Source organism: Bos indicus x Bos taurus, chromosome 21, assembly GCF_003369695.1.
Source record: "Bos indicus x Bos taurus breed Angus x Brahman F1 hybrid chromosome 21, Bos_hybrid_MaternalHap_v2.0, whole genome shotgun sequence".
Taxonomy (NCBI): domain Eukaryota; kingdom Metazoa; phylum Chordata; class Mammalia; order Artiodactyla; family Bovidae; genus Bos; species Bos indicus x Bos taurus.
Window position 1 is genome coordinate 64,311,807 of NC_040096.1, and position 17,597 is coordinate 64,329,403.

General features: G+C 47.8%; 1 protein-coding gene across 8 annotated transcripts in view; it reads right to left on the bottom strand.

The window, feature by feature from the left end:
* The window catches only part of SETD3 (SET domain containing 3, actin histidine methyltransferase), a 78,334-nt gene that overhangs the window by 48,191 nt on the left and 12,546 nt on the right, over window positions 1–17,597 (bottom strand). For 3 of the 8 annotated variants that reach the window (XM_027521982.1, XM_027521983.1, XM_027521984.1), the window contains 5 exons: window positions 13,300–13,409; window positions 11,804–11,896; window positions 9,528–9,676; window positions 7,154–7,226; window positions 6,592–6,848 (listed from right to left, as the gene is read on the bottom strand). In XM_027521982.1, coding sequence (XP_027377783.1) covers window positions 6,592–6,848; window positions 7,154–7,226; window positions 9,528–9,676; window positions 11,804–11,896; window positions 13,300–13,402 — 675 coding nt within the window. In that variant the 5' untranslated portion in view covers window positions 13,403–13,409. Of the gene's footprint in view, window positions 1–6,591; window positions 6,849–7,153; window positions 7,227–9,527; window positions 9,677–11,803; window positions 11,897–13,299; window positions 13,410–13,520; window positions 13,664–17,597 lie in introns of those variants that run through there. The other 5 variants (XM_027521981.1, XM_027521979.1, XM_027521978.1 and 2 more) reach the window with 4 other exon arrangements.

Below are 17,597 nucleotides of genomic sequence, written 5' to 3' on the forward strand. Positions count from 1 at the left end.
TGATCCTCTCCTCTTCCCTGGCCCCTCCTTCACAGACAGACAGAAATCCTACCAGCACGCAGGTTCTCAATCCCCACGAGCCTTTTCCAGCACTTGGCTGAGCCACAGTTTCTAACTTTAGCTTCCTGAGTTTGGGTGTGGACATTTCTCAACCATGAAGCTGCAGTATAATGTTTCACCAGCAGGTGTTAGATCTTAACACAGGTATGCATGACAAAGTCCCTGAGTCTGAGGCCCTGGTTACATACCAGCACCTTTGAGCCCCTAAAAGACACCCTGTACACTGCACATCTCAAGAAGAATACGATGTAGGTATAATGTAAAAACGCTGAAAAACTGTAAAGCCCAAGCCCTGCTGCACAGGTGAGGATCAACAGAGGCCTGGAAAGGCTTCTGAACCAACTCTGGGAAGCAAGCTAAAGACAGAAAGTAACCTGAACTTGCAAACAGCCGCACTGAAAAACCCTTGACCAGAGAGATACGCTGGGAGGCAAGAACACATGGAATTATCTTCCTAGGTCTGAGGCAACAACAAGCAGAGAGAGAGACATTAAAACAAAGATGCAGCGCAGCACAGAACTGCAGCACAGGACTTCGCGGCGACTAGACCTGAGTACTAACGCCAGTTTTGTTTTAGAACAAACAAGCTAAAAGCTGAAGCAAGAGGACTACGAACACTTCCCCGGGCTCCTCTCCAGGGAGCTGGGATCGCCACCAGACACACAGACCCGGTGTGCCTGGGTCACACCGCTAGTGCACCAGGAGGCCGCGGCTGGCACACCCTCCAGCCAGAGGTCAGCTCAGAAGACAAAAGAATGGGCTTTAGTTCAGATGCAGAGCTTACGATAGGTCCCAGAAAATGACTTTAAATTGCAAGTCATAACAGAAAACTTTTCTGGAATTCCAGTCCCCAAATGGTAGGCCAGGGTTTGTCATTACAGCACACGGGCGTGTTTCTCTAGGAACAGAGTGCTCGAGACCCTGAAAGAGGTTTACAGGGCAGGTCATCACACTGAAAATGTTGACTGCGGGCTGCTGTGATCCTGCCCTTACCCCTGGGGGATAATTCATTGCTGAAGTAATCTGTGTGCGAATAACCGGGAGCCAAAACCCAATATCCAAGCCTAGAAAAGCATACGGTGAGAACACACGAATAACAGCAGCACCAAGCTACCAGTCCTGTTCACTCTTAATGATTACTGAAGACTTCTATAAGCAGTGAGAGCATCCTGAAACTAGAAAAACAGCGAGACTCCAAGGATGATTCTTAAAAAGGTAACTCTTGCTTACACCTGTTTTTCTTTGTCATGAATTTTTATGCAAAAACCCTCTTCCCCACAGCCCAGACCCTCTGGTTGTTTCAGCAATACAGCTCATTCTGGGCTGCCTTGGAGCTTTCACTGCAATGGACACAGAAATTAAATAACTGATTAAGAAATTTTCTGTGAGACTCAGAAAACAAACTTATGGTTGCCAGAAGCAAGGGACAGTTATGGATTTGGGACAGACGTGTACCCACTGCTACATTTTAAATGGATAACCAACAAGGACCTACTGTACTGCACGTGGAGCTCTGCTCAGTGTTACGTGGCAGTCTGGATGGGAGGGGGGGTCTGGGGAGAATGGATACACGTACATGTATGGCTGGGTCCCTTTGCCATTCACCTGAGACTACCACAACATTGAAATCGGCTATACCCCAATACAAAATAAAAAGGTTAAAGTTTGGGGAAAGACAGAAATTTTCTATGAATTCTGATGTAGTTTCAACTTGTGATCATCTCTTCTGCTGCCCATTCTTACTAACTTCAAGTGAGTGTCACATTTGCTTTTCCTGAAAAAGAACCACCCTTACACTGAACACACCGAGGGGCTCAGGGTGTTCACTCCACATAAAGCCAAGCTTCTCCTGCTGGGTCCTGGGTCCTGGGGGTGCGCAGTGGCATGCAGGGTCATGGGAGAACAGTGCTGGTTCCTACAATGCCGATCTACCTTGACAGTAAGTCACCTCACACGATTTTCAAACTTCAGCAAACAAACAACTGCATGAATTTTTAACATTTAAGGGGCTTCCCTGGTAGCTCAGATGGTAAAGAATCTGCCTGCAATGTGGGAGACCCAAGTTCAATTCCTGGGTCAGGAAATCCCCTGAAAAAGGGAATGACTCCCCAGTCCAGTATTCTTGCCATAAACAGAAGAGCCTGGCAGACACTACTGAGTGACTAACATTTAATATTTAAAAACATGAGATTTAAAAAAACCCAACAATAACAGCAAAAGCACGAGGTACGGAAGCAACTCCAAGTTTGTACAGAGTCACTTGGGCGGACTTCCCTGGTGGCCCAGTGGTCAGGAATCCGCCTTGCCAATTCAGGGCACGTGGGTCTGAGCTCTGCTCTGGGAAGATTCCTCACGCCACAGGGCAACGAAACCCATGCGCCCCAGTGCCCACGCTTCCCAACAAGACCAGCCACCACAGTGAGGAGCCTGCACACAGTGACACAGAGAGAGACCCTTGCTCACTGCAACTAGAGGAAGTGTACACACAGCAACCAGCACCCAGCGAAGCCATAAATTAACTGATTAATTAAAAAAGAGTCACTTGGCTCTAGGCCTAAGTCCTACAAGAATGTGCTTTATTATCCACAGCTGGTAGGGATTTTAGTAGGAAAGTTAAACACTGACATGAGGTACTGTAGGACGAAGGAGGTGCAATTTAAATAATAAAACACAAAACAGAAATGGACGAGCACTTCCATGCCAAGTACTGCCGGATGGAGTGCCTCACACAGGTTAACTCACTGTGCCCACTCAGCCACTGGGAGACAGATGCTGGAATAGCCCATTTTACAGAAAAGGAATCAGAAGCACCGAGACTTGCCCAGAATGAAGCTCTGGGGATTGGAGCCCTGGCAGGCCAGCTCCAGAGGCCACCCTCTCCATTACCCGGCGGGGGTGGCTTCAGCCACGATCTCTGTCGTGTTTCACACATCACAGGCACCGCGGCCCTGGACTCTGCTGAGGGCTTTGCTGAACAACCCAACTTGTGCTGACAACAGTTATACTGAAAAATGGTCTTCTACTTCTACCTAACAGACTAGGAGACAAACACAGAGGGGTAGGGTAAAGCCACTAATGCCAAACCACACTTAATTTAACTAATAAATACATTTATTAGGATTTCTCTGCTCTTCCCCAGTAGCATATTGGATACCTACCAACCTTGTTGGGGGCTGGGGGGGGTGGGGTGGTGCTCATCTTCCGCCGTCATATTTTTTTCCCTTTTCATACTGTTCGGATGTGAGAGTTGGACCACAAAGAAGGCAGAGCGCCAAAGAGTTGATGCTTTCGAACCGTGGTGCTGGAGAAGACTCTTGAGAATCCACTGGACAGCAAAAAGATCAAATCAGTCAATCCTAAAGGAAATCAATCCTGAATATTCACTGGAAGGACTGATGCTGAAGCTCCAATACTTTGGCTACCTGATAAGAGCTGACTCACTGGAAAAGACCCTGAAGCTGGGAAAGATCAAAGGCAAAAGGAGAAGGGGGTGACAGAGGATGAGACTCTCGGATGGCATCACCGAGTCAATGGACATGAGTTTGAGCAAACTCTGAGAGACAGAGAAGGACAGGGAAGTCTGGTGTGCTGCAGTCCATGGGGTTGCAAGGAGTCGGATGCGACTGAGCAACTAAACAAACAAAAGAAGTTTGGATTTCAATTCAGGTCTGTCTGGTACCACAGAGCTTGAGTTTTTTCCGTGCAGCCTCTCTCGCGGGCAGATCATCTCACTGCTGCTTCGACCCTGCCTGAGACCCCCCTCAGTGAGGGCAGCCCCGTCTGTGGCACACGGTCCTTCCCTCTTGGCCCACTGCCCTCTTCCTGACTGAACTCTCACAGCTCATGTGGAGCAGTGATGGCAGTCCACCAAATAGAGTTCACTTGCAAAGTGTGATTACAAGGATCTCCTCTTGACTCCTTAACAACTCAGACATCTCCAAACCTAGTTACAGACTTGTAAACGTTTAAAAAGAAGCGATGTCTGTTCAATGACAGCAACAGAAAAGCACTTCAAATGTATTCCCCCAGCCACGGCCAGCAGCTAATGCCGGGGTTGGGGGGAGGGGCGCGGTGGGCAGTGGCCCAGGAAGACTTTCTGACCTACCAGCAACCCACGCCAGTCAGACCCGAGGTGTCCAATCCCTAGGGATTCTGGAATTTCACTGTATAATCACAAAGCAGGGCTCTCCGCCTCTGCACTACTGACGACGTCACGGGAAGTTCAGCTGCAGGCCCCCCACCCCCGCACTCCACCCCGCCAAACCTAACAACCAACACCATCACCACACACTCTCTCAAGGACAAATACCCTTCGACCGCCCAGCTGAGAAGCACTGATGTAGAAGAGAGGAACCTACTATGTGGGCACAAATACCCTTTGCTCTCTCTTCAGTTTGATACTTTTGACACTCAAGAAAAACACAGTTTCATGTCACCCTAAATATTTTTATGCTTTCTAATTCTGTAATGTTTTTTCTTTTTACCTTTTGACCCCCTTAGTCCTTTTCAAAATCATGACACCCATGACCATTATTTTTCAAATACTCAAGACTAACTTAATTATGCAAAAAAGCCAACATTTGTCTGATAGTTATAATTTCACATTTGATATATCCAGTTTCATGATTATCGGCTAAATTTTTCAATAAAAAGGAATAATAAATAAGGAAATCCCATGGACACAGGAGCCTGGAAGGCTACAGTCCAGGGGGTCACGAAAGAGTCAGACACAACTTGGTGACTAAACAATGACAATAAGGAATAATGATAAATAGATCCATTAATGCTTTAAGATTGTGGGTTTTCTTTTTAAGGATATTTGGATTCACTATAATTTATACAAACTGTTCTTGTTAGTTATGTGAAAATTTTATTATTATTAGAAAACCCTCTGAATTAAAGTTTATTTTTAGAATGTTCTCTACTTCCTGAGATATTCCCAATAAATACAATTTACTACCTAGAATGTGGTATAATTCAGTCACCTCAGCATCACCTAAGGGGGTTTATTTCAGAGGGTTGTTAAGAGAGTATTTTAGTGACTCAGTCTTTAAAAATCTCATTGCCTAAGCAAAACTGCGCTACTTCATTAAGACTGAAATCAACAGACCGGTGAGTGCAATGAAAACCCAGAGATCATTCTGCCAAGCCAGCTGTCAGGAAACCCGGCATAGTTCCAGAATTCCTGACCTGACCGCGGAGGCGCTACCTTCCCTCTCAGGGCAAGCCGCTGGCACTCACCATCTAACCACCCCGACGTGAGAAACACATTCATGGAAAGAGCTAGTTTCCAGGTTGCTGCCTACTGATAGGACATGACAGAGGCTTAGACCTGCCAGGGTCAGCTTCACGTTTAATCACTAAGACATACGAATAACAACTAGAACAAAAGCACCACCCTTTCAGGTCACGAAGAACCACATCAAACTTTAGACTGCAGGATGGTAGCTGCAAAGTAACCAAATAACCAAAATTTTGATTTGGCTCCATCAGTATTTTTTCAAGTCAAGCACACTTGAAGTAAACAATGTATAGATGCTGTATGATAATTCTTAACAACTTCCTGAAGTTTAAAGTTTAGAAAAGCAGAGACTTCTACTTGAAGGTAAGAGTCATACAGTTTTTTATATATATCTGAAGCATTTGACCCACTGAAGGATGTAATTTTTGAGTGCAGTATTCCTCTGTAGTAAGCATGCTGAATAGACAAACATTTATTTCCTGTCACAATGAAATGAGATCACCATTTCTTCCAGATGAAAAACAGCAGAGACAGACCAGCTACAGGAACAACTATATCAAGCGTAATTCAGGTTATCAAATTGCCCAAAGAAAAGAGAAGGGAGCAGCTCACTTTTCACCGGCCACTCATTAGGTCCAGAAGCCCAGGAGCTGATGTGTGGCAAATGAGAAACAGGGTGCCTCAGGAAGCAGAGACCCCGCCCTTTCTCAGCTCCACGGGAGCCGTGGCACTGGCCCCCACCATCTGAGTGCCGATCAACTTGAACGGAAAGTAGATGCTGGGATGCTGGCTGAACCGCTGCAACACAGCAAGGAGCAGCCAGGCGAAAAGCAAACGCTCGACACCCCACAGAGACTTCTTCGTGACACTTCCACTCAGAACTAATTACAATTAACACAATACAGTGTACACTTGGAAAAACATAAAGAAATCAACTGTCAGTACTTCACTACTAACGTATACATGAAGAATCCATAAAGGGACTTTCATTTTCTTGGAATATTTAGACTTGGAGCATCTTCTTGTATCAGACAGACTTGAGCGACTTCTAACATTCCAAGGTTATCTTCTGTCTCCAGAACAACGTCACGACTCTCATGAGATGGGAGTAACCACTGCCTGTTTTCACAGTGGGCACCAAGGCAATCATGTATTCCAACCACATCTCAGTGACATGTGGTAAAAACAGAACACACACTCCATGCCTCTTCCCTTAGAAAGCAAAACGTCTCAGGGCGACACTCGAGCACTCAGGTCTCCTCCTCCCCGCGCCGTCAGCACCCGCTCACCTGGATGACCTTGTAGAAGTAGGCGTACTGCCTCGCCGTGTTCTTGTACTGGCTGAAGACATCGTGTATGGCCTGTGTGGACTGCAGGTAGCGAACCTCATCCTCCTCGAAGTAGAGGGGGGTGTCGTACTCGCTGGGGAGGGTCTGAATGTAGGGCTGCCAGAACGAGTTAGGGTCGGCCCGCTCACACAGCAGATGGAAGGCCAGTGTGATGTTTCCCATGGCTTGAAGAATCCGGTCTTGAGAATACAAGGGCCCTGAATTAACCCAGAAGTAATAGCATTAGTGCCACAAACTGCTTTACAAGTGTTCATTTCACAAGACACATTAAAGTTACAGGAGCAACCTGAGAGTCTCCTAACATTTAAAGTTTAAGTGCCCCACTCTTTTGCTGTTGTCCTACTATGTCAGACTACGAGCATGGAAAACACTTCATGGGGACTGCGGGAAATATCTCACTAGTTGAGAAAACAACCAAAGATGGTCCTTAGCTCCACAAAATGAAATTTTACATATTTTTATCATTTTTGCTCTCCTTTCAATGAACAGAAATTATTCTCACCCAACACTGAATTTTTAGCAGATTCAACAGTCATTAGTAATTTTCGTGGAACCCATAAAAATAATTCTTCTGCCTAGGAGGAAAAAAATAAGACTAGAATTACCAAAACATGTTACAACTGTCAATCCAAGCACATCCATGGTCAGAAATCCAGTCACAAGGAAACACAACTTACAGTTGCCAACTGGCGTTTCATTTCTAGTTATCAAACATACTTCTAAATATAAATATCTATATTATAGTTTAATGAGTATAGGCATGATCTTGAATCCTGTATCCAAAGAAATGGAGAAGAAAATGGCAACCCACTCCGATATTCTTGCCTGGAGAATCCCATGGACAGAGGAGCCTGGTACAGTCCATGGGGTCACAAAGGGTCAGACACGACTGAGCGACTAAACAACAACACCCAAAGAAAAACTATAGACACTGAGAAGAAAATGAAAAAAACGGCTTTCAACTTGAGTTTGAAGCAAACAGAACAATGCGGGGTAGAGCACAGGGTGTTTATTTACTCTTCCTTAGATTTATCTATTTCTGACTGTGCTGGGTCTCTGTTACTGTGTGGGCTCCTCCTTAGAGGCCGTGTGCGGCTTCTCACTGCTGCAGAGCGCGGGCCCTGGGGCAGCAGGCCTCAGGAGTGGCTGCACCTGGGCTCAGGAGTGGGGACTGCAGCCTCTAGAGAGCTGGCTCAGTACTTGTGGCACATGGGCTTAGCTGCTTTGCGGCATATGGGATCTTCCTGGACCAGGGGTTGAACCTGTGTCCCTTACTTTGAAAGGAGGATTCTTAACCACCCTGTTTATTCACTCTTTGCTATACTCACATTAATTCTAAAGACAAAACAAAATCCTACCTCCCACAAAAAGCCTAACCTGCCAATGTGAATCACTACGGAGTTTTTGAGGCCAGAGTACCCTCTTTCCTCTACATGCTTGCCCTCCAAGCACAGTTAGCTCAGTTACCAGTGAGAGCACATGCCCATAAGACATGCTGTGGTTACCGATTGTTTCCAACAGTGCTACCTCACTGTCTTGGCAACATGAAGGCTTGGGTTCAGGCAGTCCTGCATGTGTCTATACTGCCTAAAGCATGGACACTGTAGTAGTACCTGAGAGAGGTGATGGTGTCACAGGTACATGCCTATGTCCAAGCTCATCAAAATGTATTCATTAAAGATGTGCAGTTTTGTGTATCAATTATGCTTCAATAAAGCTTAAAAAATAAAACACATGTGCACCGTGAAGACACCGGCACCAAGACATTGCAGGCAGCGTCCATACTCCCAGGGCTGCTCTTCTGAGACATCTGTCTGCTCGGGCCTCTCACCAGCATCTCCCGTTCCCTTTCACGTGTGTCTGGTCCCTTACTAGACATTATAAGCATCATGAAGGCAAAGAGCCTGGTGTTTTGGGAAGCATGGTATGATGATAAACAAGGGACTATTCACATACTAGCTATTCAACAGGTATCTAATAAAGCAGCATATAGCTTATTAATGGATCACTGAAAAGTAAACTACAACTTGACCAACAATGTTGCTGGGAGTTTGAGGGGACCCAAATAAATAACATCCACTTCCTCTACCTAAATTCTGAACTGAGAGAGAGACAAGAATACAACAGATGGTCACACAAAATGTCACCTACGGAATCCCAGAATTAGACCGACTCCCCCACCTAGTTACAGGCAGGACTGGAGCCCACAGGCCTCCTCCCCACAGTTACAGGAGCCCCTGTAAACTCCCAGGGTGGGGAGGTGGACACACGGCAACCAGCTCCATGGAGAAAAAGCCCAGTTCCTTTTTCCAGAACCGTCAAGACTGCTATGCCTCCTCTCTAGGAGAGGCAGGAGTGAGTGCCAGAGGGAGGCCTGGAGCCGGTCAGGGAGGCTGCTGCTCCCTTAGCTGCTGGGAGGCTGCTGTCAGGGAGGCTGCTGCTCCCTTAGCTGGAAGGAAGGATTGAGGCTGGAGAAGAGCACTTGTCCCTTCTTTCCCATCGCCTCTGCAGCTGCCATCTAAGTGGTACCTCCAGGCACTAATCATCCATCCAGAAAACAGGTCTCCACCCTCAACACTGTCGATCCTCCACCCTATCCTGCATCCAATCCATCACAAGGTCACTTAACAGTACAGTTCCAAGGACGACCCGGAAGGGGCTGCCTTGAACCCCGAGTCGAGGCTCCTCCAGACCCATGAGACCAGCTAGGAGACTACAGGGCAGGGAGGGGACTGTGGACTGCACCGCCGAGGTGCCCTCAGGCTCAGAACTCAGCCCAAGGCATCTGTCTCCAGGTCCTGGGCCCTCCACACCACACACCACCCAAACACTGAGCTCCCCGCCCACCCAGACCCACAGCTTACCTACAAACTCACCTTGATATCTCTTGTTGCTCTCAAACCAAAGCCCTCTTCTTTGAAGTTCACCATTTCAAAACCCTCAACAGAGGCTCCATTTTCAGAGGCCCATTTCATTAGATCAGGAAAGTAATCTTCTCTTTTTCCATCAAAAGTAACAGACAGACCTATACTCATCCATGTGTCAGAAAATAAGAGCTACTTTTAGGACATGTATCAGTCACGCTGCCACAGAAAATAAAAAATAGACTACTGGCAATAGTAATAAGACATCAATCTCAAAAAAAAAAAAACAAACTGACCATCAGTCACAGTGCATACCTTAACTAGTGACAGGAAAGGCAAGTTAAAACACTAAATGCCCCTGCTGGTTACAGAGCAATAGCTGCGGAGCCCAGGTAACGTGAGCACTGGCTGTTAGGTTCTATCAGGTGCTATCAAGGGAGGGTATTATGGGAAGCCTTCTGACCATGCAGGTTTCCAGAACAACCTGCCCTCTCATACGCACACTCAGAACTCCCACAGACACCAAGATCAGCAACGCACACGTGTGCACAAGGAGACGTGTGGAAGGCGAGCCCTAGACCCCAGTTAAGAGCACAAAACTGAGCTCTGTATTCCGCCCAGCATCTAAAGTGAGCAGGATCCGTATATATCACTGTAACTAAAACACAAAACTTCACAATGGTTTTTTTTTTTTTTTTTGAAGGTGCAATAGTATGATACCATTTAAGTAAACTGTTAAAATACCAATTAGTACCATCTATTTGTATGGGGTTATGAATGAAGCAGAAACACATTCACTGGAAAGACAAAACCCCTGGGGCGGGGGGTAGGGGTGGGGGAATGGGTGAAGTGTGTGGCTTCAGCTGTTCCTGAGACACCTCCTTTCTTAAAAACAAATGTAAGAACCAATCGAAGCACAGAGGGAGGGGAAGAGATGGGACCAGTAGGTGCAAAGGGAGGAAAAAGAACCCGACCCGAAAAGACGCGGGCACGTGTCCAGATGATGCAGTGGGTGCTCAGGGGTGACCTCCCGGGCCTCGCAGCACGTTTGAAATATCAAAAAGGGTGAAAAGCCACGCATAGGAAAAATCATCATTTTTTTGAGCAATAAGGAGAGAATAGGAACTTTAACCACATGAGATGCTGGGCTTGGCACCCAGCCCAGGGCCTGTGGCCATGTCCCCAGGACACAATTCACAGTTAACTAGATCCCGGGGCTGCGCCAGGTGAGATCTGCTAACTGGAGAAAACTGAGTTTGTGAGGGATACTCTAAGACAGAATGTACCCTTCCCTTACTGAGAACAAATGAGCGCTCTAACTTCAGTGCCAGCGGTAGTAAACGATCTCTACTCAGAACAGAAACTCAGGACAGACAAGAACTTTTTGGCAATCAACGTGGTGAGCCAGGATGATCACAGTGTACCAATTAGTGCAAACAAACACACTCTAAAAGAGCCGGTCCCCACGGAGGGTCTGAGACCATCCCACCTGAAGCCTGCATGTGTGCAGATGCTACAGGAGAGCACCAACACTTAACAGCTACCAGCGCAAGTGAAAAACCAACCCACTTCCCACCTCCATGGCCATCAATAAAAAGGGAGCCAAGTTCTTTCATCCTTTTAAATGCAGGCTCCTTACTGTGTTTCCTCCTTCCACTTTCCCTGTGGCCGGCATACAAATCTACTTTTTGTGTTTTACAGCACAAAAACAATAGGTATATTGAACAAGCTTTTCCAAATTGACACTTGGCCCTGTTGCCAGCCTGGCTGAGAATCATTAAGATGCCTACTGAATACACCCTGGAAAAACACAGCTTGAGAAATATAACTAACTCTCTCAATCAAGGTAGATTTGAGTTCATCATAAATCTTATTTAATGAGACACTACTCAATCTGGATATATTTGTGTGTTGACCATACGACATCATGTACTGACCTGAAACCCTGAAGGAAACACAGGATACCAAAACAGATTTAAAAACATATTTCATAAAATAAAGATCAATGAAAGTTGTACCATTTTAGTCCCCAGACACATTCCCCCCACCTGAAGCCTAACGTTTTTATTCCTTCCAAAGCAGTCATAGCACCTCATAAACGGGAAAAACCCTCATGGTTTTCTGACGCAGATCCCCTCCAACCTAGCAGCCCTTCCACAGACACCCTCCAGACAGGCATGGGGGCCTGAGGTTTCATACGGAGACCTTCTTTCTCAAAACCGCTCTGCCTTGGCTGGGCCAGGTCTCCACAGATTATTATTAGAATAAGATCACTCAAGGAAATTTACCTTTTTGCTTTTTTCGTATTTTCTCAACTAGAGACCGGATCTGCACATACTCTTCCCATTCTTTTCCAGGGCCAGGGGCAGGGCTACTGCATTCTGTAACATAGAAACCACGGCATGCGGACAGTTTCCTTCACCTTAACCTGTGAGCCTCCAGAAGGAAGAGGACCTGGGTTTTGTCACCGCTGCTGGTTTATTTTTAAAGGACAAAGACACTGTAGCTGTGATGACAGAGGGAGAAGTGCAAACCAGGTGTGCTTTTGTAAAGCACGTGAATCCTCTGAAATCGGCTTCCCTGGAGGCTCAGTGATAGAGAATCTGCCTGCCAATGCAGGAGACGGGGGTTTCATCCCTACGTCGGGAAGATCCCCTAGAGGAGGAAACTGCAACCCATTCCAGTATGCTTGCCTGGAGAATCCCACGGACAGAGGAGCCTGGCGAGTTACAGTCTATGGGGTCGCAAAGAGTCAGACATGACTAAGCACACAAACCCTCTGAAACCACTCAGGCCGAGTGTTACACGGTGCCCACAGGACACAGATGTGGGCACCTAACCTGCCTCTACCTCATTCTTGCTCCTCTGATCACACTTCCTCAGAAAACGCTCATAAACAGGAAAATGTTAAAAGCTAAGCTCAAATGCAAAACATTTTCCTGAAAACTCTTGTGGATGGTAAGAAGGAGGTACATTAAAAGTCAACATTTATTTCGAGTTAAACCCCATAACAATGACTCCTGAGGGAACCAGATAAATTGGACATAAGGACAATTAGTCAACAAACGTTTCGCATCCATGTGTAAGGCTCTATAATAAGCGCTCTGGGGGAGTTACAAAAAGAGACGGCACAGTTGCTGCTAAAACAGCAGCGAGGATTCTACCGCTGGGCCAGAACAGGCACTGTGGAGGGCCACAGGCCCCCTGCCTGCCAGGGCCCTTCCCTCTTTAAACAGCTGCCTGTTTCCCGCCCCACGTTCCTGCTAGACCTCCAGGCCCCCTCTGTTCCCTAAGGAGAAGACTAGATGTGGTAAACAACGAAGAGTAACCAGTTACGTGCTGGTGTGTAACTGTCAGGTTAGCCAGTCTTACCCACTCTTCCATCAGCACCGACTGTGGCCCTGGAACACGGGAGTCTGTCCTTAGGCCATCTACAGTCTATCTGAGGAGACGTGGGAAGGAGCAGGTGGGGGAATGCGTCTATGGGGGCCCACGCTGAATTGCGGGGGGGAAGCCACAAGAGAGGACGGGAGCACTAGGGGAGGGACAGTTACAGCCAGTACCGTACCTGTTAGGTAACAGTTACCTGTTGGTACCGTTTCTCCATTTTTATAGGTGGGGAGACTGCGGGCTGGGGAAGATAGGTAATGTGCCAGGTTCCATGGCTAACCAGCTGGGATCTGAAAACAGTCTGTTTTGCCTCCTGCTCCCCAGACCAGGGACCCCTCCCCATGAAGACAGATGCACACGCCCCCAAAAGCTGGGCAGCCGAGTCAGGACTTACTCTGCAAAAGCTCACTGGTCAGGTTCAAGGTTTCCTTCGGGGACACGCTTGCTGCAGCACCAGTGCCTGATTTCTGCGTTTTCACTCGGCTCTTCTTACCCATTTTCTGACTATAGAGAGAAAGAAAAGACAAAGAGAAAAGCCCTACATTTCCAAAGAACAAAATCAGGAAACAAAACAGGGCATGGCAGTGGCTCAGCCTGGAAACATTAAGATCTTACCTTGCAGGAGCCATATTCCTGAAGTTTCCTTCCAGAAAAAGCAACGTGTAACAAACACTATTGTTTGGAGGCACTCAAATGGGGGGAAAAATGCTGCTTTGTAGTCTCTGGAAGAAAAGTTCACTCCTGTTCACCTACAAAAACTACAGTGGAAGCAAGTTTTACTCTAGAATTGTTTTAATTACACACACTTTACTGTATATTCTACTGTGTTTATTCTGTGACACTACATTCATGTGTCACAAACTCACGTGGCCACAAAAATCTAGTCTCTCCTCACTTTGCTTTAAAAGAATAATTTCCTGTGAAGAGTATCTATATCATAAGCAACCAATCAGACTCTCAGGACAAACACTGAAGGCACTTTGGAGATCAAGGAAACTTCAGGGAGCTAATCCAATTCCTCAATCTCGTTTCAAGGAAAATCCACAGTGCCTTGCCCAGGGTTTCACAGGAGTCGCTGGCAGACCCGAGCCTCAAAAGAGGTCTCCATCACTGCCTCCCCGTCTGGCACTGCAACCACCCTGGAGGCCTCAGGGGTCTAACAGATGAATGGCCACAGCAGACAAGGCAGTGGGAGGCAGGTGCCAGGGGCTGCGAGGCAGAGACGCGATAACACCTGTGAGCAAACAGCTGACAGCAGTGAGTCAGGAGACTGTCCCGAAGAAAGCAAGGGACTGGGACGTGTGAAGAAAGAGTAGGCGACTCGAAGCTTGGGCAAAAATGAGGGGGCCACCTGGGGGCCCGGGGGGGTGAATGTGCCCACCTGGAGAGGAGCCTGTGGGGAGCGGGGAGAGAGAAGACCCCAGTTGCAGGAGGGGTGCCACTGCTGCCCGAGGACTCTGACCCAAGGGTTCCTCCTAAGTCAGAAGTGCCTGAGGACAACCGCCCGGGAAGATGGGGAGTAGCAGGCAAGCAGCGACTGGAGCCCCCTGCACACTACCGGTCAATGACCGCCGTGGTGACGCTCCACAGAACCCTCGCCAGCAAGTTTCCCTTCACCTCAAGGGCGAGCCAGAAAGCCCACTCTGACCTACTTGGTTTTTTACAAAGAGCAACAAGTACTGAAGTGGGGAGAGCTGTGAGGGGACAAAGGGTTAAAATGCAGGCTCTCCCACAGTCTAGCTGTTCACTCACTCCAGTATAATGACTCCATGCAAATACAGGCAGTACTCCAACAACAGGAAAGGCATTCTCTGAAAGGATTGCCTATGTAGCTTCTCAGTCTCTGATGTAACTTTGTAACTTATGTATCAAATAAGCCTTCTAACACAGGGAGCAGAACACACAGTATCTGGCATCCTGGAACCAAAGGAAACAAGTAACAAAACCTAAAACTTGTGCAGCAAAGAGAGTGAGTTATTTTGAGATCAAACGCAGGGGAAAAAATATTAAAGCACCTTTTCCTAAACTCAAGGACTAAAGAGAAGGAAGCTGCCGTGTCCGCTGGCTCTCCCAGCGCACCTGCCACTCTCCTCTGCAGCAGGCCCTCCACATCTACAGAGGGCATCTTTGCAGAGGACCACTGAACTTGACCTGAAAATGACTAAGACTGGTGCTAAGTCTGCAAAGAAGGGCTTCTATCACACTCCGAAATGTTGCCTGGTGGGAGCACTCGGAGAGGGCTTGCTGGCCTCTCCCTACAGCCCTGCCGTCATAACCTTCTGTGTGTCAGAAGCCAAGCAACTTGAAAACATCACTCCAATAGGAGCTCGAAGACCCTGCCCCATTCTTAGCAGGCCTGGGGCACAGTGAGGCCGAGCCAGCCAGACCCCCCACCCCTACAGTGGCTGCCTCAGGGCACGGACCCAAGGGCTACAGACAGCTCCTCCACTCTGCCTGCAGCCCTTGTGCCCACCCCGCAAGTTTTCCTCAGGAATCCCCCTCTCCCATCCCGCCCCAGCATCTAGACACCTGCCCTGATAAGGATCCTTAATTAAAACAACAGCGGCTACTCTGTGTGCAATCCTTAACCTTTGGACACACAGCTGTGTTTGACCTTCCCAGACACTCTCATCAATAGACATTAACCTTCTCTTCTAGACGACATTCTCAAAAAGATGCAGCCCTCAAAAAGGTGCAGCAAGGACTCGAAAGCCTGGGCTTGGCCACCGCCCGGCGGCTCCTGTGAAACGCAGAGGAAAGCACGGCGCTCTGCAGGGAGCAGGAGGGCGGACCCGACCCGGACAGCTCCTGGACAAGGGGCCACCCCTGAGGTCCTCAGGTGACCTGCCCCTCTGGAATCCACCTCCTGCTCAGACCGCAACACTGTCCTGTGTTCTTCCTGCACACGCCCACCCCTGCCGCTTAAGTCTGCCCCACTGAGTAACGAGTGCAGAAACGCAACACTGGCGGAACTTCAAAACACATCAGGAAATGAGCACCTGGGAGAGCAGCTGTTCTTGAATTTCATACAAGTAGGATTACACAACACACAGGCTTCTTTTGCTCAAGGCAAGGTCTTTCCATAGCTCTAACGTGACACCCACTCTCCTAGGCACAGCCCTCAGGGCCCTTCACCCCGTCACCCTACTCTACCTGCCCCGCTTTCTTCCCATCACCCATTACACAGCACAGCGTCAGATCTGCTCATGTTCTCCCCCCTTTCCAGAAGAAAGCTACCTTTGGCTCCCCCTGTCTCCTCCAGACAACAATTTTTCACATACCCAGGTCAAAATGTCCCTAGTGGCCTTGAGGAAATTCTGGGTCCTCCATGCAGACTTCACTCCCATGGAAATCAGTTAAGACTGGGTCAAGTTCAATGTGATCAGCAGATGCTAAAGGCTGCACTCTTGCCTGAAAAATCCCATGGACGGAGGAGCCTGGTGGGTCGCAGTCCATAGGGTCGCTAAGAGTCGGACACGACTGAGCGACTTCACTTTCACTTTTCACTTTCATGCACTGGAGAAGGAAATGGCAACCCACTCCAGTGTTCTTGCCTGGAGAATCCCAGGGACGGGGGAGCCTGGTGGGCTGCTGACTATGGGGTCGCACAGAGTCGGACACAACTGAAGCAACTTAGCAGCAGGCTTACCTTGAGATTTGTTGTTGTTGAGTTGCTCAGTCATGTCAGACTTCTTTGCAACCCCATAGACTGTATTCCCCAAGCTCCTCTGTCCACATGATTTCGCAGGCAAGAATACTTGAGTGGGTTGCCATTTCCTTCTCCAGGGGATCTTCCTAACCCACAGATCGAACCCACAACTCCTGCACGGGCAGGAGGAATCTTTCCCACTGAGCCACCAGGGAAGCTACCGTTGAGATCAGTCTTTGGGAATTCTCTTTGGACTGTGTCCCTCCCACGGGGATACAGGCCCCAAAGACATAAAGTAGTTCACCCAGGTTGTTGTTCAGTTGCTAAGTCATGTCCAACTCTTCGTGACCCCACAGACTGCAGAATGCCAGGCTTCCCTGTCCTTCACCATCTTCTGGAGCTTGCTCAAACTCATGTCCATTGAGTCAGTGATGCCATCCAACCATCTCGTCCTCTGTTGTCCCCTTTTCCTCCCAGCTTCATTCTTTTCCAGCAACAGGGTCTTTTCCAGTGAGTCAGCTCTTCACATGAGGGAGACAAAGTGTTGGAGCTTTACCATCAGTCCTTCCAATGAATATTCAGGATTGATTTCCTTTAGGATACACTGGTTCGATCTGCTTGCAGTCCAAGGGACTTTCAAGAGTCCTCTCCAACACCGCAGTTCAAAAGCATCAATCTTTCAGCAGTCAACCTTCTTTATGGTCCAACTCTCACATCCATACATGACTACTGGAAAAATCAAGCTTTGACTAGACGGACCTTTGTTGGCAAAGTAATGTCTCTGCTTTTTAATATGCTGTCCAGGCTGGTCATAGCTTTTCTTCCAAGGAGCAAGTGTCTTTTAAAATTTCATGGCTGCAGTCACCATCTGCAGTGATTTTGAAGCCCAAGAACATAAAGTCTCTCACTGTTGCCATTGTTTTTTCATCTATTTGCGATGAAGTGATGGGACCAGATGCCATGATCTTTGTTTTTTTGAATGCTGAGTTTTAAGCCAGCTTTTTCACTCTCCTCTTTCACTTTCATCAAGAAGCTCTTTAGTT